The 27,611-nt window shown below is 36.9% G+C and overlaps 4 protein-coding genes across 14 annotated transcripts; 2 read left to right on the top strand and 2 right to left on the bottom strand.

The window, feature by feature from the left end:
• Window positions 1–1,087: 1,087 nt before the first annotated feature.
• LOC102584703 (uncharacterized) lies at window positions 1,088–11,572 on the top strand. Of its 3 annotated transcripts, none has more exons than XM_015307110.1 (9): window positions 1,088–1,164; window positions 1,425–2,304; window positions 2,563–2,867; window positions 7,534–8,679; window positions 8,752–8,910; window positions 8,993–9,332; window positions 9,443–9,513; window positions 9,605–9,727; window positions 10,744–11,572. In XM_015307110.1, exons 2-9 carry the CDS (start codon window positions 1,446–1,448, stop codon window positions 11,110–11,112), a joined length of 3,372 nt encoding a protein of 1,123 aa, XP_015162596.1. In that variant the 5' UTR covers window positions 1,088–1,164; window positions 1,425–1,445; the 3' UTR covers window positions 11,113–11,572. The 3 variants fall into 3 exon arrangements, with proteins under 3 accessions (XP_015162596.1, XP_015162595.1, XP_006343768.1); XM_015307109.1 differs by having other exon boundaries at window positions 1,090–1,164; window positions 1,409–2,304; XM_006343706.2 differs by lacking the exon at window positions 1,088–1,164 and having other exon boundaries at window positions 1,171–2,304.
• Window positions 11,573–12,850: 1,278 nt separating this feature from the next.
• On the top strand, window positions 12,851–20,681 carry LOC102583927 (ubiquitin carboxyl-terminal hydrolase 9). 2 transcript variants are annotated; one of them, XM_006343705.2, is made up of 14 exons: window positions 12,851–13,004; window positions 13,093–13,257; window positions 14,379–14,627; window positions 15,401–15,542; window positions 16,112–16,171; window positions 16,287–16,382; window positions 16,632–17,030; window positions 17,119–17,259; window positions 17,547–17,717; window positions 18,023–18,280; window positions 18,446–18,582; window positions 19,046–19,609; window positions 19,686–19,962; window positions 20,159–20,681. In XM_006343705.2, the coding sequence occupies exons 2-14, from the start codon at window positions 13,106–13,108 to the stop codon at window positions 20,321–20,323; spliced, it is 2,811 nt and encodes a 936-aa protein (XP_006343767.1). In that variant the 5' UTR covers window positions 12,851–13,004; window positions 13,093–13,105; the 3' UTR covers window positions 20,324–20,681. The 2 variants fall into 2 exon arrangements, with proteins under 2 accessions (XP_006343767.1, XP_006343765.1); XM_006343703.2 differs by having other exon boundaries at window positions 18,446–18,594.
• Window positions 20,682–20,898: 217 nt separating this feature from the next.
• LOC102583593 (glucan endo-1,3-beta-glucosidase 11-like) lies at window positions 20,899–22,276 on the bottom strand. The gene is made up of 2 exons (NM_001288672.1): window positions 21,113–22,276; window positions 20,899–20,988 (listed from the first exon to the last, which is right to left on the bottom strand). The coding sequence occupies exons 1-2, from the start codon at window positions 22,274–22,276 to the stop codon at window positions 20,899–20,901; spliced, it is 1,254 nt and encodes a 417-aa protein (NP_001275601.1).
• A 666-nt stretch (window positions 22,277–22,942) lies between these two features.
• GBSS (granule-bound starch synthase) lies at window positions 22,943–26,627 on the bottom strand. 8 transcript variants are annotated; one of them, XM_006343701.2, is made up of 14 exons: window positions 26,520–26,627; window positions 25,929–26,297; window positions 25,764–25,844; window positions 25,581–25,679; window positions 25,390–25,479; window positions 25,243–25,306; window positions 25,062–25,162; window positions 24,862–24,971; window positions 24,535–24,778; window positions 24,265–24,441; window positions 23,984–24,175; window positions 23,734–23,820; window positions 23,501–23,629; window positions 22,943–23,415 (listed from the first exon to the last, which is right to left on the bottom strand). In XM_006343701.2, exons 2-14 carry the CDS (start codon window positions 26,259–26,261, stop codon window positions 23,299–23,301), a joined length of 1,824 nt encoding a protein of 607 aa, XP_006343763.1. In that variant the 5' UTR covers window positions 26,262–26,297; window positions 26,520–26,627; the 3' UTR covers window positions 22,943–23,298.
• Window positions 26,628–27,611: the final 984 nt, after the last annotated feature.

Here is a 27,611-nt window from a genome sequence, read left to right as displayed (position 1 = left end):
AAAAACCAAATATAAAAGTAGGTGGGCCATGGTGCCACGTGTCGAAAGAAGAGTGAATTTTTATTCACTCTTCTTATATAGTAAAATATATATATATAAATATATAGTAATATATATGATATATGATTTAAATAAAATAAAAGTAGGTGGGCCATGATGCCACGTGTCAAAAAAATTCACTCTTCTTATATAGTAATAAATAATATATATATCAAGAAATAAAGAGCAAATATTTTTTTACCGTCTTAATTTTTACGTCTCACTTGAAAAAGATTTGATGATTCAATTTTCACCCTTCATTTAGCATCGAATCATGACAACTGAGGTGAGTATTAATACCTTTAAAGGGATTTTTTCTTTCTCACTTATAGACTTGACTTTTGTATGCCTAGTTTGATGATTTTAATTCCATATCTGGTTGATAATGAATTTGATAATTGAGGTGCTATAAATATGTATTGCCTATTTTTTGTTTTTATTTTTTTGTGTTTGTTGCAGTTTTAGGGTTAGCTTCAACCATACTTTACAATAACTCATTTCCATAGGGAAAGACATTCAAATTTAAAAAGCACTCGAACTAAGAAGCCAACTAGATGTACTAACAACTTGAAGTCGAGCCTAAAATGTTTGCACTCGATCCCCTATCGGAACAACATTAAAATGATTTATTTTTATTTTTAGAATTTTTTAAATTTAAAATTAAGTCTTGAAAATGTCAATTAGAGTATTATTTTTTTATTTATATACTAGTTTATATTATTTTTAAATTACAAAATAGGTCTAGATCATCAATATTATAATGATTATTAAGACAATGCATTTTTCAAAATTTATTTATTCAATAATCTAATTAATTTGAACATGAAATGTCTAAGAAGACATCTCTAAAAATTGAAAATGATCTTACAAAGTCAATACTAGTAAATTATACAAAATAAAAAACAATTGCAAATTTATGGAGCATCTACTACTTTAAATTATAATAATAGTATCATTTATATTCTTAGAGAGTAATAAAATTTTAATTACGTATATTCAGCAAGGGTATTATGGTCTTTACGAGCGGTGGCGTTGATTCTGCTGTTGGTGAATACGGTGCTTCTCATTGGAACGCCATTAACATTCGTCAGATTTGTTGAGCTCTCTTGTTTTTCTCTTTCTCACGTATGTATCTCCTTCATCTTTATACTCGGTGCTTGCTCTGCTTTTCGGTGTGATTTCGACTTGTGCTTCTTTGTTTAATCGAATTTATTTGTTTTCTGTGCTTCGGATTTATATATATATATATATATGCGTTCGTATTTGAGTCTCATTCATTCATGATATATCCTTGCGTTTTTTGAACTGAATTTGAATTTGGGGTTTTTGCTTCTTTCGGAGATTTGTAATTATTGTTTTGGGCCTTAAGCCACTGCTTGCTTTAGGGTTGAGCCCCCCTTGCAACCATGAAGAGCCGGTCTCACCGGCTTCCCGTTGCAAACCCACAGGATGACTGGATTGATGGTTCATGGACAGTGGATTGTGTGTGTGGTGTCAATTTTGATGATGGAGAGGAGATGGTGAATTGCGACGAGTGCAGTGTGTGGGTACATACACGTTGTGTGCGGTATGTCAAGAGTGAGAAGTTATTTGCATGTGATAAGTGTAAGAATAAAGCCACCACGAATAATAGTGAAGAAACTGAGGTTGCTCAGCTGCTTGTTGAGTTGCCCACCAAGACTTTGACCATGAATTCTCCATATCCTAATACTCTCCCCATCCGTAGCCCCTTTAGACTTTGGACTGATTTGCCAATGGAAGAAAGGGTTCACATGCAAGGTGTCCCCGGTGGTGATCCAGCTTTGTTTTCTGGGTTATCATCTGTATTTGGTCGTGAATTGTGGAAATGCAGGGGTTATGTTCCCAAAATCTTTAATTTTAAATATAGCGAATTTCCTTGTTGGGATAATGAAACAAGGGACGCCCATGATAATACCAGTGACAAAGGCAATGAGATGATTACTGGTAATGGTGCTGGTGCTTTATTCTCACTGTCAAAGGAAAACTGCTTGTTTGCACCAGTGGTTAACCCTGTTTCGGAGAAGCATGTTCTTGAGTCCAACAATGCTATGGATTCAGATGCTACTACTCACTCAACCAATGATATGAAGAAGGACACAGGTTTATTGGGTCCTAGCATGATACAAGGCAACAAGAGTACCAAAGAAGACTGTGGGATGTCCAAGGATCAAAGTGGTAAGAAGAAGTCTAAGATTCTTGAAAAGGAAGGCTATCTTAAGAAAGATGCACATGCTTCTAGACCAGGTGATTAAACTACCACCCTTTTGTTAAACGAAAAGGTTTTCTTTTTGGTACTTTAGTAGTTATTTTATGTGTATAACTATTTTTTGCATGTCTAATGCTTTCTTGACTTTCAAATTTGGTTTGTGTTACTGATGCTTTATCTACTATTTGAATTGTTACTAGTACTACCATGATTGTTGATAATGGTACTAATATTCCTTTTCAAGTTATGAGGGAATTAACTCAAAGCAATTGCAATTTCCATGTCTGTCAAGACAGATATTCAGAGAACAAAATTTGGAAATTCAGGGAAAGTTTTGGCTGCTGTTGACATTTTGGAAGGACCTCGTGTACTGGACCATGACACTACAAGATATTCTGACATTCCAACTTCAAATGAGCGCTTTTCAAAAGTTGCATCTCATGATGTATCTAAACGCTGCTCAACAAGTGAAGCACATCCCCGAGAAGACAAGATTAGAAACCACATTTCTGCTAGGGTTGAGGACTCTCCTATGGAGAATGATGGAGCAGCAACAAATTTAGAGCGGAGTGATTCTGCTAGTTTACCTATGACAGAAGAGGTATGTGATCGGTTTTCATGCTACAGTTTCCTGTGACTATGTGGTGAATTCTCTTTGTTTCATTTCTCACACATTGCCAAATTTATGACCAATTATGTCCAGTTCTGCATTTATCAAGTGGTAGAGTAACTTTATGTACTATTAAGTATTATCCTCTTTGTACTTCAACTTTGTAAAACTTTAAGGGCTGGAAGACCAAAACTTTGTAGGAGGGTCGAAGATCGTCTATTCCAGTATTATTTCCTCTTTAGTCTTTCCCTTCCCTTTGTTAGAGAGGTAAAATGGATGGGCATATTAGGAATAGAAGTCAGGCGCTTTGACCTCGACGGATTTACGAATATTCCTATTAGAAAATGAAGAGGAGATGAAATCTCTCTTGTTATGGTATTAGCCAATATCACCAAAGTTTCCGACATTCAAAGTTAGTGAACCTTCTCTGGTGCTCTATATATTCTATTCTGTTATTTTTGCATCAGTTCCTTCTGCTTGGGAAAAAATTCACACTTAGTGAGGAAGTGCCTTGAGGGTAACCATGCAATTTAAGAATCCAGATTGCCATAACTCATCTCCTTCCCTATTTTGAGATGAGATCGGAGTTGAACCTTACAGTTACATATTTCATGTTATGTGTTGTTGTAAGGTTAACCATATCTATAGAAAATGCGAGAACATTTATGCACATGTTGAAACATCTTTGAACTGGAGCTTGTGGCATTTGCTAAGTGACTGGAAATATTTAAATCTAGCCATTATGGTGAAGCACATGGATCGACTATTCTAGTCGCGCTACTGGTTGGGATTTGATTAAGAAAGAGAAGGTATATTTTATTGGCTTTCATCTGAGACTGAATGGGAGTGGGATAAAGGTGGATTGTGTTTCTTTTATTTTCTATTGTCTCTAGTTAATAAACCCGTGCTTTGCGCGGTGAAACATCTACTCTAGGTAAAAGATAATAATATTAAAATACAAAAATCAATTATATATTATAAGTCAATACAGTTTTTATATTGCAGTTCCAAGCAAATAAATAAATATATAAACCAAAATTATATATCAAATGTCTTGGGAAAAAATAAATAGCAGACAAATTTATATAAATAAAGCATGACCTGCCTTTTTGTAGTTTTATAAGACTATATATTCTAATCAACGTTTTTCAACTTGATATCAAATTATATATCACAAACTCTTGCCTTCCTATCCTAGTTAAATGTTGTTCATAAACACAATATTCATTATTGTAAAATTAAGGGTCAAAAACACACTTATAGTTGAGGAAAAGGGAAAAATTGATAGTTGCATTGTATTTTGATAAATAGTTAGTGATAGTTTAGATAGGAAACTCATACACTTGGTAGTTTAGGTATGAAATTTGAAAATCAGGGATACTTGAGGTGTATTTTTGACCATTAACTCTATTGTGAAATATAATGTTTATTAGTATAATAGTAAGTAAAACTATTATTGATTATAATTAGAGACTTCTAGTGTTGTGATTTTGATCTTGTTCACAAGTATCTAGTAATTTACTAACCTTGCTTCCTTTTCGAAACTGCTTTTCAAACACGACTCCTCATTTATTCCCCTAACTTATTTTAAAGATTTTCAAAAGACTTTTCTTTTGTAACTTGTGATACTTTTTATATTCCAAGCTAATGACATTCTACACGGAAGATCATCCAATCCAAGATTTCTACATTCAGCCTGCAATAATGTACAGAGCTTTTCCGGGAAAAATCACCCATGTATACTTTCCATGATGGCATGACCATTAAAGCTTAAAGTAATGATATACAAATAAGCATTAATTAACAATAGATACCAGGTGAATAAATGAACATCACAAATTTCTAATTAGCTCCCTTCGGGATTGGTTTATGAGATATGTGAGAAATGTGGAATAATGGAGTAAGAAAGATCTCTCATTCACAGCAAATTCCATTATAAACCCCCAACTTCTGTACAATATTTTGCAGCTTTACTTCAGCATCACGGCCACAAAGACCCATCTATAATTAATTAATATATTACTCAAATTTTTATCCCTTAAATTAGCTAATATTTTCAGAGAATCTATTGTTCCTCTCAATCCTCTATCATTCCCTTTTTCCTTCTTTCATACAGTTACTTCCTCTGTGATTTTCTCTCTCACTTTGCTAAGATCATTCCAAAAATCAGAAACTTTACTCCCTCTTGTGCTTACAAATGTCATGTAATTTTCTTCTCATAATTCTCTGAAAATTTTCCTAAAACGTTTTTGTTTGTTTCAATATATTCCATCATTCATAGTATAAATTGAAAAAAAGAAAAGAAGTAAATCCCCGAAACACACACACAAAATAAATAAATAAGTGACACACAATAAATAAATAAGTAAAGTATTTCAAATAAAATTTATTTTTACTCATAAAATTTGATTTTCTAGTAAAATTTATGTCCAAGTACAGTTTCAACCTTATATGTTAACAAATCCCAAAGCATGATGAGCAACAAATACCATCATAAACGCACAATATCACTTTATTGTCCCATAACTAGAAATCTGTAATCTCCACAAAGATATAAAAAATACCAACTAAGCAAATCTCAAAAGCAAGGAGCAGGATATTTACCTTGCCGAGTACATATGGTGAGGGCCGAGGAGAGGAAGAAGAGGAGATTCGCTTGCCAGGAGGAGGGAGAGAATGGAGCCCTACCCAAGAGGATTAAAAGAAGCGGCGGCTGTTTTATCAGGGGAAAGAGGTTACTGTTGAATACCCATTTTTCTGTAATGGAACATTTTCTTGAATTCTTTTAAAATGGAAAAAAGGCATAGAATTGACTCCCCAAAAATGTTAGTTATATAGGGATGACTCAACACCTCTATTTGAGAGCGAACAGGAAGTTATGAGTCAAGCAAGTTAACAGTAGCTAAAACATGTAGCCATATGTTTTCAAAAATATAACTCCCCCCACCCCAATTATTATTCTTATTGCAACATCTAACTATCGTGCCACACCTTGAGAAATGGGATAAATCATTAACCTCATCAATAGGTTGACTTTTGCGGCTACAATGCTGGAAGAAGGTTCTCTTGATCCGAGTCCAAGATGATTGATGGGAAACTGTAACACAGACATGAAAGAAATTAAATTGCACAAGAAGAAATAGACTGCAAACCCAATAAAGAAGAGATGATACATTGTGGTCTATGTGTCGTCTGTGTGTGTGATGAAGGCAGAGAGACATAAAACATGTTCCTTTCACACTTGCTCCAAGAAAAGTCAAAAACTGCAACAAAGGAAAACCCTAAGCAGCTAGTGATTTTCCAATCCATCAAATCACTCAATTAAAAAATACAATGCAAATGCTGATACATAGAAAAATAAAGCACCCATCGTTGACACCCAAAAACATAATTTTAAAATGAAGGAGAAAAAGTTCATCTTAAAATCAGAGATCATACATTGGAGAAGATGTCTGATCTGTGAAAAATAAATCAATAGAGAAAGAGGTTGAATATACATATTTTTTTGTTTTTCCTGGGTTGGTGTAAAAACTGCAAATCTAAATGGCGACAGAAATACTAAATACTGGATACAGAGATACCCAAAATACTAATAAAACAAATCCCAAAAGCAAGAAAGATAATATTTACCTTGGCGAGTACCTATGTCAAGGGGAGGAAGAAGAGGAGATTGGTGTGGGTGAAGGAGGAAGAGGATGAGCCCTAATTAAGAGATTAAAAGAAACGGCGTTTGTTTTTATCAAGAAAAGAGGTGATTGTTTGAATCTAAGCTGCTCGGACTCGGGTGTGGGTGTCCGATACTGGTGCGGATTTAAAGGTCGGATCCTTCATGATCTTATTTTTAAGATTTGGGGATATGGATCCATGTATGAATACGGGCGTGGGTATTCACCTAAAAATAATTAAAATATCTAAAAAATAGAGTTATAAAACCTAAATTATGAGATATATGTGGAGAATTTGAGGAGAATCCTGGAAAGAGATCAAAGAAAACAAAGTGACATAGAAATTTTATATAAAATGTATTCCATTTCCTTCAATTTCACCTTAGCTTTTGTATTGGTTACAAAATTCATCAAAATTGGCCAGATTTTCCCCACCAATTTTTGTCAAAGTACCCAAAATCTGTTGACCAAATCGGACACGGATCCCACACCCACACCCATGTCGTGTTGACACGGGTGCGGCACCAAAAGTGAAGAGTCCGAGCAACTTAGGTTTGAATATACCCGATTATCTTTAATGGAACACTTTTTTGAATTATTTTAAAAAGGGAAAAAGGCTTAAAAAAGTGATAAAAAGGAATGCTTGTCATATAGGATGTCACGTCACCTGGCTGATGATTCTCTTATATATTTGCATATTAAGCACGGCTATCTCTCTTTTCTTGCCCCATATATAATATAAAGGTAGCAGCTGAAGACATTTTAAAAACCTCAGCATAGGCTTTTTTCCCTCTTGCATGCTTGATTGTCCATAGCACTTCACCTTGTCAGTTCACTGCTTATGCCTTGCCACTGGGCAGCCATTACATAGCGAAAGAAGAGATGATAGATGCTTTCATTTTCTACATTACACTAAGAATGTGTATTATTTGTTCTTGCCTTTTTTTTTCTAGTTAAGGAAGTTTGTAAAATAACGATGATTGTGAAATTAGGTTGTTACTAATGTTACCAACAATAAGGAAGAGGTTGCGGTTTTAAGTCTTGGAACTGAATCACAAATGGTGGAGCCCATGGTAGAAAATGTTGCATGTCTTGTCCCTAGCATTAAAAGGCAGCCAAATGTTGAAAGTTCAAGTGATAACAAGGTTATTTGCTCTTCAGAACTTGAGGTTAAGTTGGAAGCCGAAGTCAATGCTGATCCTGCAGCCCTTGAAAATCAACGTTTACTTCCAAGCGAGGGTAAGTTGGATATAACAAAATCATTGGCAAAACCTGCAGGGACATCTTCAGGATGCTTGTCTGAAAAAATTGGAGTAAATGTTATCACTATAGTCAATTCGGAAAATAGTGACTGTAAATTAGAGGAAGGCAGTAGAAAGGCAATGATTGGTGGTAATAATACAGCTAATACTGATGAATCACCCAGTGCACTCTGTCAATCTAATCAAGAACCGAAGATCTCTGAAGTTACAGTAGGAGCAAGAAAGAGTTCAGGACACAAACAAAGTTCAAAACCTGCTGAAGAGGCACCTAGATCAAGCTTAGCAGTCGCGACTTCGTTATCAGCTCCAAATCACCGTAAAGTAGTTCTATCCATGGGAAAATCATCTTCAGGTACAACAAAGTCTTCTGCTCCGGAGAGTCGAATATTCTCGAAAGCTCATAATCATGATTCTAATGGTAAACTGAGGGGAATATCTGGGAGCAATCTGAGTAATAAAAGAGAGAGTTCGTCAATGGATGCTGGTAGGGATGAAGAGAGGCGTGAAAGACCAAAGAAAATGTTGAAAGAGCTCCCAAAGTCATCAGTTGGTTCAGCATCAAAGACATTGCAGTCGACCAAGCTCTCTCATGCTCCACTGAAGAAAACAGTATCAGAAGCAAAGGATTCAGTCCCCAATTCTTCTGCTAAAACATCAACTGTGCGTAGTAACCCTGCTAGTGCACGCTCTGCAGAGTCTTCTAGCTCACTGCAAAGTGAGAGTCTGGCACACATTCAGAATAAAGCTGCAGGTACACATTTGACACAAAAATGCGAGAAGACAAACCAGCCAAGTTGCCAGCCATCTTCTAAAGTGAATACACACCTGATGCATCCTCCATCTTCATCATCTCCTGCAGCACTAAGTGATGAAGAGGTAGAAGTTGAATTAATGAATGTTTAAAGTTTAATATTTCCCTCTTAGCTTACGCTTGTCATTTTTATGTAGCTTGCTCTACTGCTTCATCAAGAACTTAATAGTTCTCCTAGAGTTCCTCGAGTGCCACGGATGCGTCATGCTGGTAGCTTACCTCAGTTAACCTCTCCAACATCTACAAGTATGCTAATGAAGCGAACATCTAGCGGTGGAGGAAAAGATCATGGTTTGGTAAGCTTTATGATGTTTTTACATAATAGGCGATTATATGCCTATTTTGACTTTATTCTGACGTGTTTATATTTTGCCATAGACATCTAGGAGAAAGTCAAAGGACATAGGCAAAGATGGTGCAAACTGTTCTCAGGAGGTGGTTCAGGAAACTAAGAAATCTGAAAGATCAACTTCCCTTGGTTGTAGAAGAGAAGAAGATTCTATTATTAAGAGAGAAGGAGACGCTGGATCAGCAAAAAGTGTGCAGTCTCTGAAGAAGAGTCACACACTTGCGTCCAATACTTCTGCAAGTAGTAGTTTATGTTCCCCAAATGAGGTAAATGAGCATAACCTTTCCTCAATGCACAATTCACCAAGTGCAGCTGCTGCTGCTGATGATGCAAAAGTGGTTGACTATCCTTCACATCAGACATTACCAGGTTTTTGCCTTAACAAGAGTTATATATGTTAGATGCTCTATAAAAAAGAATATTCCTTTTATTTTGGATCTTCTTAATGTTACGTTGCTACCTTTTTTCTGCATTTGTAGGCTTGATTGCTGAGATTATGAGCAAAGGTCAAAGAATGACTTATGAAGAGCTCTGCAATGCAGTTCTTCCGGTAACAGATGCTTTAATGAGATAAGATGTGTTCTCTTTCTGGTGTTAACAAAAAAATTAATTTGTCTGTTATCTTCCTGATTCTTCTATAGCACTGGCCGAACTTGAGGAAGCACAATGGAGAACGTTATGCATATGCAAGTCACTCTCAGGCTGTCCTTGATTGCTTGCGGAACCGAAGTGAATGGTCCCGCCTGGTTGATCGGGGTCCCAAGGTTATCTTTAAGAATTAGGCACTAGTTGGAGTCTGAAAAGTGTCTAACGAGTCTAAATTACTTTCTTTTGCTTTTTAAGCATTTATTTTTTATTTTTTTGAACTTGGTAACTTGCTTTTTAAGCATTTATTTAATTATTTAAGCTTCATATTCAGTAAGCTAATGCTATCTAAATTCTTTGTACCCATTCAGCTCTTAAAGATGCATAACGATAGTTCATTTTATGCTAGATGTCAGTGTAAACCACCCTCCTTTTTATCCGGGCTTGGGATCAGCTAAATTGCATAAGATCATGTGAAATTGAGGGCTGCATTTACATTTCCTATATCATAATTATATGTTACAAATAACAATTGAGACCAATTATGATCCGTCTTTGTATTAAGCCTCTTTATATGTTCCGCGACCATAGATAATTTCTCCCAATATTACTTATTAAAAGAAGGGTTTCTACTGGTATGCAGCCCAAGTGGGGAACTGGGAATGTCTGGTTCCCTGAGTCTGTGAAGGAAATAGGCAACTGTCCAAGTTTCCTTTTTATCTTTGACAAATTCTTGCAGTAAATATGGATAGCTATTGCAATTGAAGAAACTTGTTGCATCAATGGTTAAGCTGATGATTTTTTATAATTTTTTTATTACTGTGGCCATATTTAACTTTGAGGGAGGCAAGGTTCAATGTTAGGCAGTGTTTCTTGTTCTAGAGTGAGGTCATTGCGAAGGATACTTAAAAAAATATTGTGAAAATAACTAGTTTGGAAGGGCTCCGGCTGATTTATGGTTCACCTCGATTTCTTTCCAAAATAGTGAAGATTGAAGTTTGTTGTCTTAGCAAGCAGATCTCCTTGTATTCCTGCCCGGCTACCCAAATAAGGAAGAAAAACCATCCATGAAGTTTACATTACAGCAGAAAAGGAACTATGTTGATTAATGCTCGTTAATGAGTGATGTGTATATTCAATTCATCATTTGGATTCATATTTGGCTTATATCCTTTTAATTTATTTTCTTTATCAGACGAGTACAAATAGGAAGAGACGCAAGCTTGATGTTGATTCCCAATTTACTGAATCGGAGGATAATGAAGATTGCATGGATAGAGCTGCAAAAGATGTCAGGAACAAGACTTTTGAATCAAAACAGGAAGAGTTTCCCAAAGGCAAGAGGAAGGCAAGAAAGCGCAGGCGATTGGCTCTTCAAGGAAGAGGCATAAAGGATGTGAGGAGGCGGCATAGGGCTGAGGTTTTCAGTGATGAGGAGATTGGCTCATCCTCTGAATCTGGCAGAGACAGCATGTTCAGCGAAGATGAGGTACAAGGTGGTGAAACTTCTCCTGCTGGAAATGAGGCCTCTGCTAGCTCTGATGAGAGAGCTACCATGCCATAATTTGTGTTAGGTGTTTTTTTGTTGGTAGGGGTGTTTAATACTTGGCATCTATCACTAGAAAACTGATTCACAGATCTTGTTCAGTGGTGCCTCTACAGATTCTTGCATACATGAGGTTATGGCACTAGAGTAAAGTCATTGTTTATAGGATGTGCCATTAACTGGTAGCTTTGGCCATGTCATGTGCCGATCCTATTGGCATGTTTGTATATATGTGTCCTTGCATATCAACTGCTTGTTGATACTGTATGATTTTGTTAACGGGATTCATGACTGAATTGTAGATGAAAGTACTGTTTGGAATCTGTAAGCTACTGTAACTAGTTTAGATGCCCAACTGCAGATCCCCTATGTTGGTTTCATGGTATTGAGCCTGGTTGGTACATTTGTAAGTCCCCCTCTGGAAGAAGTAGTATCTAGAGCACAGAAGTTTACAGTATAACATCAAAGACTGTTTTCAGTTGGCCTGTTTCTTTGAATTATAACTTGACTAGGAAAGTGGGTTATTCAAAGTAAAATTCTGAATGATTTTGTGTTCCAAGTGCACATTTGTGGTATGCTTTTATAAAGATGCGTTGAGTGCTTTCTTCATCAGTATTTGGGTTTAGGAAGAGTGAACAACTTACGCAAAGTGCTCTCTATTTGATACTATTCGGTTGTCATTTCGATATGAGTAGGTTCTTGTAACTTTAGTTTTTGGTGTTGGTCTGCTTTATATTCTCGAAAAACATTACATGCACAAATACATTATTCAACGTTTTTAACCTCCCAAAATAATTACTACATGCACAGACACATCTGTTAGCAGAAGCTGAATTTTAACCACCATCATTCAATTGTTTTTTTTTTTTAAAAAAAAAGTTGCCCAAAAATAATTACTTTCATCAAGAGAGGCTGAATAATTACCATTGGAGTGTTTGTGGTTTAGTTATTGGTTAAAATCAAAATCAAACCAACCTAATTGTTTTTTTAAGTTTCTAAAACCAAACCAAACCAAAAAAAAAAACAAACCGTCAGTTTGGTTCAATTTTTTTGGTTTTTTCGGTTTGAAAGTAATAAATTTTTTGAGGACATACATATCTCGATACACACAAACACTTAGTACATGAACAATTCATAGGAAAACTATTCTCGGTTCAATTAAACAATTACGCAATACTAGAGTTATTATTACACGAACAAAGTGATTCAAGTAAGAGAAAATGTGACCATCTTATATATGTGAGGTATGATAGGTAAAGACTAAAGTAATGAATTTGATGGACTTGGACTTATGATTGTAATAGTTAAGTTGAAATTTAAGTATGCAACTTGATAAAAAGTGTAAAGTTAGACTTAAGTTAATTAAAATTTATATCTAATTTATCAGTTTGGTTTGATTATTTTTGCAGTTGTTTTTTAGTAAAACCAAAACCAAATCAAATACATCGATTTTCAAAATTTAAAACCAAACCAAACCAAATATTAATTTTTCAATCGATTTGGTTTGGATTACGATTCGATTTGAATTTTTAACCATAACCATGAACAATCCTAATTACCCCAATTTTGTAAACTATTATGGGAATTGTAATGTAGAATACCTTTTAGGCCCTTTTCTTTCTAATATAATTGCTACAATAAATTTAACCAAAAAAAGAAAAAGAAAGAGAGAATACAAAACTCAAAAACATAAATAAAAAATATTTTATATTCAACCAGAAAGTAGAGGGTCTCGTGATTGGGCATATCATATATAAAAGGTTGGTGGATGAAAATTGAAAACTCAAAAGAGAGAGAGAGACGCTTCGTGTATTTGTGCAGATCAAAACTCGAATCGGGGAATTTGGGTTTCTCCTGTAATCTAGGGTTCATAACTTCCCCTTTTCTCTATCGCTTTTGGATCTACTAGGGTTCGTCTATTCCTTTTCTCATACTCCTGTTTCGTTTCTTTTGTAAATTCAATTTTGAACTGGAATCTCTCTTCTTATTGTTTACTAGTATTGAGTGGATCATGAAGATTCCGGATTCGACCTACATGATGGAAAATGGATCTATTGAATTGCCGTGCACCCCTGAAGAAGAGGCAAGGATCATTCAAGAGCTTATCAGCAAAGCTGAGTCCAATTTGAAACAAGGCAATCTCTATTATGTTATTTCTAACAGGTCCTTATACTACTATACTTTTTCTTTTGATGTTCTATTCTAACAAGCATTGCACCGCCCGCGCCACTTTGTGTTTCTTTCTTGTTTTTATTTTTGATTACCTACAAATTCCCATAGGCGCTGTTGTCTTACCATTAGACCAATGCCTTGGGGACTAATTTCTTTTGCTGCTCAATCACATCTATCAGCTAAATAAGTAGGGCTTCTGCCACCATGTTATGTTTGTAGTAAATGAGTTAATGTGCTAGTTTTCAATAACTATCACAAGAAGGTATTTCTTTTTATCAGGTAAAATATTTCATTAATAATAACAAGGTATTAGAATATTAATTTAAAAAGCTTAACCTGATATGAACTGTTTCGGAAGTAATTGGGTTATGATAGGACTCATTCTAGTCCATGAGTTTTAGTTTTGAAACATTAAAAATGGCTCAAGTTTCCCAGCAGGATATTGTAAGTGCTGTTTTCTCACCTATATTATATGAAAGAAAAGGAAGCTACTTGAGAAATGACTCTCTTTGTTCTTCCTCTTGGCAGAATCTACAACATGATTAAGCACTAAGCATAAGCATACAGAGTTGATAATTATGTACCAAGCTCTTTCTCAAAAATAATAATTATGTACCAAGTAAAATCATCAATGTGCACCTTAATGTGCTATACTGGTAGAGAAAATTTGAGAGCTGAAGCACTACATTGACTATGATTCATTGGATCTGTGAAACATTACCTTAATATTTGTAGAGACCAGGACTATAATCGTACTAGAGGCAAATAATGCTAGGTGGTTTCTTCTTATCGAAGTCATAAGACGCTTCAGCTATTCAGATCCTCCCTTCTGTTGCGATGGCCATTTTGCAATTTCATTTTACCTTAAAGATTGGTGCTCCATAATATGGTTACCGATGGACACTTCAACCAGTTCCAGATAAGAAATTGATTTGGTGACTACTCTGCTGACATCGTAACTGTTGTATTATTTCTTCTTTTTTTCTGGTCTGACCTTATGGTGTTTAGGTAGTTAAGCGTTTTGCCAATTGCTAAAAGAAAAAATTTAGAACATGTCATAAAGGGAATAAACATGAAAATTCATACTCATTTAGTTTTGTCTGTATGTTTAGGTGGTTCATGGATTGGCAGAGGTACATTAGGAAGCTTCTTGGTGCTTATCCATTTAACGAGCTTGCTACCGAATCTCTGCCTTCTCTTTTGCCAAATTCAGCTAATAGACCTGGACCAGTTGATAATAGCGATATAATAATTAGAGAAGCTGACAGTGGAGATGATGATCCACAGCTTCTCAGAACTTTGGAAGAAGGGCGTGATTATGTGTTGGTCCCACAAGAAGTATGGGAGAAGCTCTCTGAGTGGTAAGTTTTTCTTGCTTATTTCTCATTCATCTTCCTTTATCAGACAGTGCAGTGGAGCTTAACTTGGCAACACCGTTTATGGTGTCTAGGAAATACTCCCATTGTTTTTTCATGAATAGAAGATACTCAATTTTTTAAGGCACTTTTTGTCGAACAACAGCTATGCAAAATTCCCTATGGTTTTCTTTTGTGAACTTCACTGTTCAGAAAGAGTTGTCTGTGGATGGTTATGGTCGACTGTCATGATTAGAAGTACTATGCTGTTACTTAATGCCCCCTTTGTTTCAATTGAAATATCTTACTTTTCTTTTTTTGTCCGATTTCAAAATGAATGTCTCTTTCTATATTTGGTCTTCAATTCCAACCTTCTACATGACTTGTTTTTTTTACCATAAGATTCATAGGCTATTTTGGTCATTATACACCACATGATTAAAAAATCTCCTTTTCTTAAATTCCATGCCTAGTCAAACTAAGACTCTTAAACTAAAATGGAGGGAGTATTTTTTTCATTTTCAGTGGAAGGAGAGCTGGATTGGAGCAGTAGTTCCCCTTATGACAATTAACTGTGTCTATGTTAGTTAGGGTCTCAAAAAACCTTTTTAGAGCTGATTGTACAAAACATTTACTCTTCCCTGGGATTCACATGCTATTCTTTTCCCAGGTACTAGCATACATGCTAGTGATCTGCTAAAATTGTGAGTGAAGTACAAGGGTTTTTCACATGCTTTCCATTTCTAATTTTTTTTTTGCGGTAATCACACTGCCTTTAGGTATAAAGGAGGACCAGCATTACCTCGGAAAATGATATCTGTGGGAGATGCCAAGCAACTTAGTGTGGAGGTGTTCCCGTTATGTCTCAATTTATTTGATACTAGAGATAAAAGCCACAAAGCCTTATGGTTAAGTAAAAAGGTATTTATGGTCTTGCCTCTCTATTTGGTCTCACTAATTTATATAAGAAGATACAGAGTCATTTTTTGCCCCTTCAGAATAAAAGATCACTTATTGTCAGGGACTCAAGGTGCACTCTTGTTGCATCATCTTTCACTTCTTATCTCGAATTATAAATAGTGTACACCTGCTTCTCCATTCATTTGGCCATCTATTGGCTGTTTAAGAATGACATTAGTAAACGCACAATCTGATGATTGCTTTTGCTGTAACAATCTCAGTCATCTTGTCATTATCAATTCGAAAACATGTTTTTTTAGGGATGGTGGGGTGGGGCATAGAGAATGATGTCTGATATTCTATTGGAGCAATACATGAACTTACTATTTGAATCATGGTGGTCTTCTTATGTACTTCTGCACCCTCTATAACTTAATAAATGGGTGGAACCGTTAGCTATGTGGCGGTAGATCAATGTGACCGTACCAGCTGTATCATCTGATCGCTTTTTTGGTGTTTTGTTCTGTTGTTTAAATATGTTTTTTTTCCCCAGTTATTTAGCAACTTTAAAATGGTGTGATATGTTTCAGGCATCTTTACATGAACTCTATACCATAGTGTGTAAACTCAAAGAAATTGCGCCAGAGAAGGTTTGTTTCTTTTTAAAATTAGGACATTATCTAGTTCTATTTCATGTCACCAAGCAAAGTTTTCTTAAAATGAGACAAAATCTTTACCCTTCTTATCATTTCTTGGATTGTACAGGCACACATCTGGGATTATTTTGATAAAAAGAAGCATACAAAGTTAGTTGCTTCAAACCAAACACTGGAGGACTCCAACTTGCAGATGGATCAAGATGTGAGTTTCTCATACAATATGTCCTCTGTACATTACTAGTGTCCTATGGAAAATGAGAAATACCAGCTGATAGTGATATGCATTAGTAAGAGGGGCCGTTTGGTTTACCACATTAACTAAAATAATCTGAGCATAAAATCTGGCACAAGTAATACAATGCTTGGTTTGTGGAACAAGAAAAAATAATCTCAGAATAAGTGAATACATGCTTTCTAGTAAATCTTTACTGATGGAATGATCTCCTGCCAGATTCTCCTGGAGGTGCAACCTGAAGGGTCACTGCCTTCTGGTTTTGGCTTCGATTCAACCGGAAACGACTTGGCATTGGTTCCAGTTGAACCTCTGAGATCATCTGTCACAATTGCTGGTGGTCCAACATTGTCCAATGGTTTCTCTACTGGATATAGTTCCAATGCATATCAAGGGAGTTCTTTGAACTCCAGTTATGGTGACATGGAGGATGGATATGATAGTCTGAGGCCTGCAAGTAAAGGCGAAAGGGGAGGGTTGGCAGGATTATCCAATCTGGGCAACACATGCTTCATGAATAGTGCCCTTCAGTGTCTGGTTCATACACCTCCGCTTGTCGAATACTTCTTGCAAGATTACACTGACGAGATTAACAGACAGAATCCTTTGGGGATGCATGTAATGTTGCTTCATTTGTCTATGTTGTGAACTTTTCGTGTGGAAGAGATCTATAGTTAAGTTTCTAATATATGTTGTAGTTTTACAGGGTGAGCTTGCACTTGCATTTGGTGAACTGTTGAGGAAACTGTGGTCCTCTGGCCGAACACCTGTGGCACCTCGTGCATTCAAGGGAAAACTTGGTCGATTTGCTCCCCAGTTTAGTGGATATAACCAGCATGACTCTCAGGTTGGTTTGGCTCGTCTTGGCTGAGATTGTCATATTTGCCACAGGGTTTGCTCAATGCTAATTTTCGTCTTTAGGAATGCTTCTGTATCATCTGATGATAAATGTACCATGTATTAGCCACTACTAGTAGAGCCTGTTGTTTTTCGTTGCTAGAATATTGCTGGTAGTTTTTCCCACTATAGGCAGCAGGCCTTAAGTTCAGATGTTTCCTTTGCCTCTATGTTCCGAAACACATTTCTCTTAAAATGCTGCTAGATTTTCAATAAGTGATATGCTTCTTTTTCTAGGAACTACTCGCCTTCCTCTTGGATGGATTACATGAAGATTTAAATCGCGTCAAGCAAAAGCCGTATTTTGAGACAAAGGACTCAGACGGTCGTCCAGATGAAGAAGTTGCTAACGAGCTTTGGAGATACCACAGAGTCAGAAATGACTCCGTTATAGTTGATATTTGCCAGGTTCTTAGCTTTTTGTCATTTTCTTTCTATATTGACCTTTATGCAAGTGGTTTTATATTTTTAGTCCTGGGAATTGTTATTATTTTTTTCTTTTTCTCTTCCCTCTGCCAGCTTGAGTTCGACAGTGCCACTTACTGGAGACTGATAATCACTTTTTTTTTTCTTTCTGGTGACAAAGGCTATTTCACTTTCAGTAATGTTTGGATAGAACTCTGTTGGCATATAAAGTATCTGAAATTGATGTTTGTTTTCTAGTTAGTGCATATGGCCATCAAGTTCACTCATACTGAAGCTATTTATTTCAGGGCCAATATAAGTCTACGCTGGTTTGCCCTGACTGCAACAAAATCTCAATAACATTTGATCCCTTCATGTATTTGTCTCTACCACTTCCTTCAACAGCCACAAAGACAATGACAGTAACAGTGTTTTATAGTGATGGCAGTGGCCTTCCAATGCCATTTACTGTTACCGTCTTGAAACATGGTTATATTAAAGATCTTGCACAGGCTTTAGAAATTGCATGCTGCTTAAGGATTGATGAATACCTGCTACTTGCAGAGGTAATGGTTTTTTTGCTATTTGTTCACATTATGTATGGGTACCGGACATGTGCATGCCTCTGCAAATGTTTGTACCAGAATCGTATATCTGCACACATGTAAATATTTTGTGTTGGTTTGTTCGAACTGTGCTACTGTTTGTTTCATAATAAGTCTCCTGAACAGGTCTATGATCATCGGGTATTTCGATACTTTGAGAACCCTACAGAGATTTTGAATTCAGTTAAGGATGATGAACATATTGTTGCGTACAGGCTCCCGAAAAGGGTGGCACAACTGACAAGACTGGAGATTAGTCACAGGTACCTGGAAAAGTAAGTTTAAATCCTTGGATTATATTGGTACTTAATTTTTAAAAAATTTCTTGAATCTTGTGCTAATTTATAAGCTCTTAAAATTAAAAATTCTGTTATTTTTTGCCCACCAGCTGTCCCATTCGTCATGATCGATTTTTCATGCATTTGATAATTTACTAGTCTTCTCCTGGTATTGCTTTTTGCAACTTGAGTGAAAGTGTGGACTTGTGAATTTGTGATTACTCTCAATTTGGTGTGTGTGTGTTTACATTCAATAGTATAAATTCGTTATTGAGGTTAATAACTGACAAAGAATGAGGTTAATTCTGAATTTCTTAGTTGACTTTTTTACTAGTAATAATACTACGTATCACTCATCAAGAAAAGTAACTATTCAGGACTGGTGTCTTGACTATACTTGTTATAGCTTATTCTTCACCTGCCGTTGACCTTCATGCATTTTCTCCAGGTGTATCATAGACAGTTCGAAGGCCAGTGAGAGGAAGTTGTTCTTGACACCGCTTGTTACTTTCTTGGAAGACCCACATAACGGAGCTGATATTGATTTTGCTGTCCATAAGGTACTTGCTCCATTAAGAAGGAAAGCATTTATCTCATCGGCACCTGGTCTTAAGGATGGTGCCGAAAATGGTTCTCCCTCGGAAACAATTGAAGTACCAATGAACAGCTGTACTATCCAATTTGGTCGTGAAGGTCAATCAACGGAGTGCATAGATCCAGTGGGAAATTCCAGCATGGAGCTGACATTTCATCTTTGTTTAACTGATGAACGGGGTACTAACTGCAGGCCCGTTACAAAAGATACAGTGATAGAACCAGTTAGAATGCAAAAGGTTATATTGGATTGGACTGAGAAGGAATATGAGCTATATGATGCAAGCTACCTCAAAGACCTTCCAGAGGTTCACAAAAGTGGACTTACAGTGAAGAAAACCAAGCAAGAAGCTATATCCTTATTTTCGTGTTTGGAGGCCTTCCTAAAGGAGGAACCTTTAGGACCAGATGATATGTGGTATGTTATGAGATGTTTTCTATAAGTGTCGTCCACTTGATGTGGATTTAAGTGTATGTTTATGATTTTAATTCAGGTACTGTCCTCGCTGCAAGGAGCATAGACAAGCCTCCAAGAAGTTAGATTTATGGAGATTACCGGACATACTTGTTTTCCACTTAAAGCGGTTCTCTTATAGCCGATGGCTGAAGAACAAGCTTGATACGTTTGTGAATTTTCCCATACATAATCTGGATTTAAGCAAGTATGTGAAAAGTACGGATTTATCTGAGAGCTCCCATGTGTATGAGCTATATGCAATAAGCAACCATTATGGTGGACTAGGTGGTGGGCATTACACAGCTTACTGCAAGGTACTTTTTATTTTGTCTTGTTCTTTTGTTGAATATCGTAATTGCTACCTAGAATATATTCTTCTTGAGATAGCAATAAATCAGGAGCTGTTAATATATATAGTGAGAATATTGAACTCAATCTCTGCCAAGGGGCTCCGATGGTCTTGGTTGACTGTAGGTTCATTGTATACTGATGGGTTCTTTTAATTGGCAGTTGATTGATGACGACAGATGGTATCATTTTGATGATTCCCATGTTTCACCTGTCGCTGAATCGGATATCAAAACATCAGCTGCCTATGTGTTGTTCTATCGAAGAGTTAAAGCTCAACAAAATGGAGTTGTGGGAGGGTCCTTTCAGTGCCATAGAAGCTCTTGAAGATGCTCGACTGGTTGCTCTTATCCCCTCTTGATAAAGTCTGAATTCTTGGCTGTCCGGCAGGGGCTAGTTCATGAGTCAGCTAACGTGGTTGGGGCTCATATTATCCTAGGCAAATTAGAAGTAGGTGCTCTATCAGTAAGAGGCACCAAGAGGAAAACAGAAATTGGATGAGGCTCTGGTGTTTCTTGAAAGACTTTTTTTTTTTTTTAGAGAAATTTTGTAAGTCTTGGGTATCCGAGTTATTCGTAAGAGGCATTATACTCTTGTAGAGTAGTGTTCTTATCATTTTTTTAGCGAAGAAGTTGTACTCAAGGACCAAACCTTTTTATCTAATTACATATAGCAGTTTGATGAAGAAGTTTTTATTAAGACATTTTCTTGTAGATGAAAACAATGGACATAATTGAATGAAAGTGAGCCATAAAGTTAGAACAAACCAGTGAATAAGAGCGGATTGGAATAATGGGTAAGCTATCGTATCGTCTTTTTAATCTAATAATAATACCATAAAGCAAATATAATGGAGTCGTCAAAAATAATCAAAGAATACAAACATGAGTGAGTCTTGTCTATTACAAGTGATAGTAGTTGTCAAGTTTCTTCCATAATCCAAAGCTCACAAAGTAGAGAAGCAAGGTTTTGCAGGGAGAAAGACTTGTCCCCTGAGAATTGCACAAGAATATTAGTATCAAATGAAAGCAGACAGAACTTCATACATCTAAGTCCTTTAGTAATTATAGAACTTGGAAATAAAAAGAGAGAAAAAGAAGAAGCTAAAATGCTCACCGAATCAGAAGTAATGGCTAGATAACCGGAGGAGGAGCTTGCTGGCGGCACTGACGCTGATAGTGTAGATCCAGACCCACCGGAGTTGCTGCTATTCGTACTCACTGCGTTGATTGCCGGGACTCCTAAGGGGTAAGCCTGAGATCCGTCCGGCTTGAACAGGCCGTAGTTTCGCTCCGAACTAGGACCAGGCTTGAGGTTCTCATTGAACAAGGCAAATACGTATATATTCAAATCCGAGTTAGGCCTCATGGGTGTACCCTTCTTCTGACCAATAAGCTTCATCAGATTACAGTTGTATTTCCTAGCATTCTCCGGTGTAGCTCCGGCCTCGTCGGCGTCTCCCTTTGACGGCCATCCCGTCTCCGAGATCTGTACGCAGACGTTTTTGTACCCGATGGAAGCTAAAGCAGAGTGAACAGCATCGATCTGAGCGAAAAGCATGTTGTCGTAATGGAGATTGGACTCTGGATCAACGATACCAGAGTTGGGCTGAAATAGCACGAAATCAAGGGAGACCTGCTTCGGATTTCCCTTGTAAGCAAAGTAAGGATAAGCATTAATCAGAAAAGGTGAGCCAGTTTTGCAATGGAAGTCCACGATCTGGGTAACACAGTTGACAAGATCCCGACGGAAAGCTCCAGCAGATGGCGGATAGGAAGTTTGTAGAATAGCAAGAGAATGTGCGGTGGTGACAGTGACTTGTTTGTCCAATTTGAGATTAACAAGAGCAGTGTGGACACTTTGCATTGCAGGGAGGAGGTTGTCGGTGAGGATGGTATCGTTAAAGGTGAGAACTTCATTACCGACAGCGATGCAGGTGATTTTAGTAGCAGGTAAGTAAGCTTGGACATTATTTTTAACCCATGATTGAGCTTTAGAAGGATCTTTCATCTTGGAAAGGTACTCATTGCCAAGACTGACGATGAACTCAACGCCGGTGTTAGCAAAGGCTTTGAGGACATGTGGGTCAGCATCATAGAGCTTGATTCTGGTAGCTCCGATGGATTTGACTAATGGTACCACGTTTTCCGGTAAGGGAAGATTGTTGGCAATTTGCCCGTAGTTGATACCTAGAGGAGCCACCATAGTTGGAGTAAAAAACAGCAGAAAGAGGAGAAGAGAAGAGGAGATGGGATTGGGATTGGGATTGGGTTCCATCATCAAATGACAAGTAAGGAAGGAAGGAGCTAAAGGTGAAAGAAAAGAGTAAAAGCAACCAGCAGCCTAGCTAGAAAAAAGTAAGCTGAGTGCCGAGTGGTGGTGTTATAAGTAACGGAGCGGCTTGCCTGCTTTTATCTTCTCTTTATTAAATAAAAAAAAATGCTACTGGGAAAACTTAGTCCTAAAAGTAGCATTTTAAGTTTAATAGTATTTGTTGCTTTAGAGTAACGAAAGAATAATACTACTACTTTAGTAAATAGAGAGCATCTTATTACTATTCAATTTGGATTGTAAAATTACTACTACTACTACTACCAATAGAGTAGTAGACAAAGAGACAGGTGCCGTTATGTAAAGGAGATGCTTTGATTGAGCTGTAGTCCATTCAATCATACATACTACCTTACTTTATGAATGAATGTGTCGTGGGCTCAAAAATATCTTTCTAAATGCAATAATTTAAGTGTTGATTAACATAAATGTTGCATTGTTTTCACATAATCACTTTGAAATTCAATAGCCATCTCCTCAAAGTTAGCCTGCCAGCTTCTTTCATATGACCAACCAACTAATTTGAAATTGATTTCTTTTAAACAAAATTTATAACTTAACACACTAGCTCTGTATTGAGTAAAAAATCATCAAAGGAGGACGGAGCAAGAAACATTGATTCCTTGGGTAATTTTCATTATATATGTACTGCAAATAATTATGCAAGAAAAGGTACAACAAATTCACGCATATATATTAGCTACTAGTATTATTTATGCTACATTACTAAGTATTTAGTTGCAAACGTTAGTAATAACTATTTTCTATTGACTTTGATCCACACAACCTTAAATAGCCCTTACCTACAAAATCATTAACCAGGATTTTACAGCCTAATATGCTGCTGCTCCCCAGCAAAAACCAATCATTTTGTAGATGATTGAGACCCCATAATAGGGTTCTACATAGTTCGCTAGTAAATACGTTTGCTTAATGATCTTATTGTTGAAACAAGGATAACCAAAGCTCATTTAGGGAGTGGCTACATTTTCCTTGGCAAGTGGAGCGATTTCTTCCCCTTCAACACCGGGTTCACTGCCAGAAGCTCCTAAGCCCAATAGCAATGTCTCCCATTTCTTGGCAGGTTCCTGCATGAACACCAGTTGGCATCCATCAGTACTGACGAGAACAACAAACTGAAGTACCTACGCAAATTATCAATTTGACACCTACCTTCCAGGAGAGTTCCTCTGACATGCAATTTTTTATCATCTCAGCAAATGCGAGGGTGCCATAGACTGCAAGAGCTCTAGCAACTGTTGTTACTATCTTAAGCACATCAGCTGGGTCAACAACATCGCACTAACCAAATTCAAGAAGCAATAAGTTAATGTTTATGCAACAAGGGGTATATCAAGACGAGAATGGACCATGTACAAGTACACAATTGATGTAAAATCACATACTTCAACATTGAAGGCTCCCATATGGAATCCAGTATAGCCTTCTTTCACAGTGTCAACAAGTCCACCAGTCGATGCACAGATTGGCACCTGACTCACATGTGATTATGTTAAAATTAGATAACCAATTTTCAGAAATGAAAAGCTTGCTGCAGTAACATTTAGTTGGCTATTAAACTTTAGACGGAAAACAAGGTCTTATGATTCTTTTTTTAAAACTCAGTAAAAAGGTACAAGCTCTTATGGTTCTTACTGTTCCATATCGCATAGCATGTAACTGAATGAGACCACAAGGTTCAAATCTGCTTGGAACCAACATAAAATCAGCACCAGCAGTGATCATGTGAGCCAAAGGGACATTGAATTTTGCCACTCCTTTAGCTTTGTTAGGGTACAACACTTCGAGCTGTTCAATCTCCTGCTCAAACTCCTTTTTGCCAGTTCCCTGATGCATAGGATGAGTAGCAGGTCAATTTCAGTTTCGGCACAAGTAAACTCAACAAGAGAGATACCATGAGTCCATTTGGTACTTACAAGGACTACAATTTGAACATCCAATCCGATGAACTTGTGAATTGCAGCAACAAGAATATCTGAACCTTTCTGCTCCTCAAGTCTGCCGATGAAGCCAATCAAAGGGATCTTCTTGTCAACAGGCAAGCCAACTGCTGCTTGAAGAGCCTCCTTTAGTAAAGGTTTTGCGTCCATGACCTGTATAGAGATTTTGATTAGCAAGAACTCTTTAATTTCATAAACATACAAAATAATTTAGTATATACTGGAGTCGGAAAAATCTTATCTTACAGTGGTTATATCGTATTTGACATCTGTGTATTTGTCAGTCGCTGGGTTCCACTCTTGTGTATCCATGCCATTCACAATCCCAGTTATGCAAGTCTTACGAAGGACACTGTCCAATTCAACACCCTTGTCAACAGCAGAGACAAGTTCTTGGGCATAGTATGGGCTCACTGTAACCACCCTATGTGATTCTAATATCCCAGCCTTCATCCAGTTGATTTTCCTACCCTTAACAGGCTTCTCATATCTGCAAAATTTTAAAAACTCAATTTACTAGCATCAAAAGAGCTTCAAAAGTTGGTGGTCTGATTTCAAGCATTAAATGCATACCCATCAATGAAATCAAAAGAACCCCTGAATTCATCAGGAAGATTGAGAAGAGGGAAGTCAGAGAAAGAAAATCGGCCTTGGTAGGCAATGTTATGGATGCAGAAAGCGACCTGGAGGCAATGTGAAATTTATCATATATTAATACAACCTTACTGATTTGCAGGGTAAAGTGCAATCAAGTGAATACAAAGAAATTTTACCTTGGCATTCAAATAGATTCCTCTGGACTGGTACATTGACTTCAAGTAGCAAGGAATGAGAGCTGTGTGCCAATCATTGGCAATGAAGAGAACATCCTCTCCTGCAGGAATAGGCAAAATAAAGATGATTACCTACAATGATATACTAAGGAGTTTTCTGAAACTAGGATGTGTTAATTACCATATGGTCCTGAGAAGTAGTTGCTACTGTTCAAATTCAAAACTTTAGGTGCCTCTAGGGCTGCCTGAGAAAACAAGGTTAAAAAAACGATTAAAGACAAATGCCACATAAAAATCAAGACAACAGTATAACAAGTAACTAACTTACTTGACACAACAAGCTGAACCTAAGTTCATTGTCCAGATAATCTAGTCCAGCTTTGGGGCCATAGATTTTTGAACCAGTTTTGCCCCAAACCTTAAAAGAGTAAAAGCACCAGTAAGAGTTAAAAGATATTCAAAATGACCTGTTCTGCGTATCCCTCAGGACGGATTCATAATCATAATATGCTTACTTACTTTCTCCAAGAACATTGGGTGGTCAACAAAAACACGATCAACCCCACGTTTATAGCAGTGAAAGAAACGAACAATTTCAATGCTGTCTCCAACTTTGACCTGCAGATAAAGTAGCGGATCACATTCTTGAATCAGGAAATGTAAGGGAACAATATTGTACCGTATCAATATAGGAAGATGTACCTCAACCGCTACGCTAGTATCCCAAGCATCTTTGTATTGGTCATAACGGGGGGATATTGTCATTACCCGATGTCCGCGGGCCTAAATGATAAAAAGACTGATGCAGTAGAAACTAACTAAACAAAATAAGTAATGAATGAGTAGGTAACCAAATGAAAGACTTACTGCAAGGGCTGGTGGTAGTCCACCAAGAACATCACCTAGTCCACCAGTTTTGCTCCAAGGACCAACCTCAGTACCCACAAAGATCAAGTTCATTCCCTTTCCACAAACAATGGTAGCTGAGCATCCAGGTCTCTTGGTCTCAGTTCTGGATGCCATCTTGGGTGTTACCTTAGTATTAGTTCTTGATTGGAGCCCATCAAGCTTGTTAACAGCCCTTAAACCATTGTGAGTCAGAGTATGGTTCCTGAGTCCTATCTGTGACAAGGTTGATTTGGTGTCTAGTGAAGTTTGGCTTCTTGACACAAAGTGGTGTGAAGCTGTGATGCTTGCCATGTGATGTGTGGTCTACAAAAAGGGGAATCTACCAAGCTACAGATGAACAAAAACAAAACAGAAATTGATTTCTGAGAAGAAGAAGAAGAAGAGGAAGCATTCACATTTATCACCGATTACAGTAGGCAAGAGAATCAAAATCAGAATAGATGAGATGAGATATGAAACAACGTTTATACACCATAACACGATTCATAATAGAATGTAGGGAAACATGCATGAAATCAGAAATAATTGGAGGAGATGAGTAAAAGTTACCACTTGTTGAGCTGTGTGAGTGAGTGAGTGAGTGAGTGAGTGTGAGAATGAGGAGGTGCCTGCCTTATTTGTAGCAGGTTTCAGTGACACGTGTCAAGAGAATAGCGGGTGGCTATCCCTTAGCGGAAGGCAACTGTGGACACTGTATTATAGGGAAATGCTCATCAACAGTATTATGGGCCCTCTCTTTGTTGATTCACGGCTGGACTTCAACTTGGGCCTTGCAATGGGCCCCTCCGGTTCTGTCTCCTAGTATCTAAAAAACTAAACCAACTCCCTCCTACCGCTACCACTTGACATTCCTATGTCTCGTGTTAGTTAAATTATTATTATAGTAATAAAAAATAATATCTAATGTACTGGTACTGGTCCCTCCACTAGAATTTTGTTGCATTTTTTAGTATTAAGATTGAGATGCATGGTTCTATTACAAAATTGGTACACTGCTAAAAGGAAGGATGGTTAAAAACAACATTCAATGTTTGTTACATTTCTTCCTATTGTATTTTTTTTTTAACGAGCTTCCCGTATACAACATAACATGTCTCCGTTCCACTTGGCAGGAAAAAAATACCCAAATAGGAAGAAACTGTCAAGTATATCCATAGATGAGGACTTAATGGATAGGCTTTTCGAGGATTCATAAATCATAATATCTGGTGGATGAGTCAATTAAATACTTGTGGTTTGTATCCTGATTACTCTGTCAACAGCCAAATAGAAAAGTTTGAAAAGAGAGAAAGGATTTGGTACAAGATACTGTTGCATTTGTTAAGTAATGAACAAAACGGAGTAATATAATTTTCTATCTCGTTAAAGCTTCTTCCTTTGTTTCCTTATCCTCTTATCTTTAGAGCCAATATAATAAGTATATAATTAATGGGGAAAATTACACGATTAAGCAAACTTATACTACTTAATTACTCATCATACCTATAGTTTGCTATAATTACCGCTCACGACTAACATTATACATTAATTACGCGGGCTGACTTCGAGTTTGTATAATTAGTCATGTTTGTATATGTATAATTCGCCAGAATATACAAATACATATGTATAATATACAATTATCTAACCTATATACATATA

The sequence above is a fragment of the Solanum tuberosum genome, unplaced genomic scaffold, assembly GCF_000226075.1.
Source record: "Solanum tuberosum cultivar DM 1-3 516 R44 unplaced genomic scaffold, SolTub_3.0 scf00048, whole genome shotgun sequence".
NCBI classification, from domain to species: domain Eukaryota; kingdom Viridiplantae; phylum Streptophyta; class Magnoliopsida; order Solanales; family Solanaceae; genus Solanum; species Solanum tuberosum.
This window is presented reverse-complemented; position numbering and strand designations above follow the sequence as displayed.

Bases quoted from the DNA above. Each gene is read 5' to 3' on its own strand.
- LOC102584703 (XM_015307110.1), top strand. From the start codon at position 1,446: ATGAAGAGCCGGTCTCACCGGCTTCCCGTTGCAAACCCACAGGATGAC. The intron at 8,911-8,992 runs GTAAGCTTTATG...ATTTTGCCATAG, and splicing joins GAGGAAAAGATCATGGTTTG to ACATCTAGGAGAAAGTCAAA. The intron at 9,333-9,442 runs GTTTTTGCCTTA...CTGCATTTGTAG, and splicing joins TTCACATCAGACATTACCAG to GCTTGATTGCTGAGATTATG.
- LOC102583927 (XM_006343703.2), top strand. From the start codon at position 13,106: ATGAAGATTCCGGATTCGACCTACATGATGGAAAATGGATCTATTGAA. The intron at 17,260-17,546 runs GTTGGTTTGGCT...TTCTTTTTCTAG, and splicing joins ATAACCAGCATGACTCTCAG to GAACTACTCGCCTTCCTCTT. The intron at 18,595-19,045 runs GTAAGTTTAAAT...CATTTTCTCCAG, and splicing joins AGTCACAGGTACCTGGAAAA to GTGTATCATAGACAGTTCGA.
- LOC102583593 (NM_001288672.1), bottom strand. From the start codon at position 22,276: ATGATGGAACCCAATCCCAATCCCAATCCCATCTCCTCTTCTCTTCTC. The intron at 20,989-21,112 runs GTGAGCATTTTA...TGCAATTCTCAG, and splicing joins TAGCCATTACTTCTGATTCG to GGGACAAGTCTTTCTCCCTG.
- GBSS (XM_006343700.2), bottom strand. From the start codon at position 26,261: ATGGCAAGCATCACAGCTTCACACCACTTTGTGTCAAGAAGCCAAACT. The intron at 25,480-25,580 runs GTAAGTAAGCAT...TACTCTTTTAAG, and splicing joins ACCCAATGTTCTTGGAGAAA to GTTTGGGGCAAAACTGGTTC. The intron at 24,442-24,534 runs GTAAGATAAGAT...ATCTCTATACAG, and splicing joins TCAAATACGATATAACCACT to GTCATGGACGCAAAACCTTT.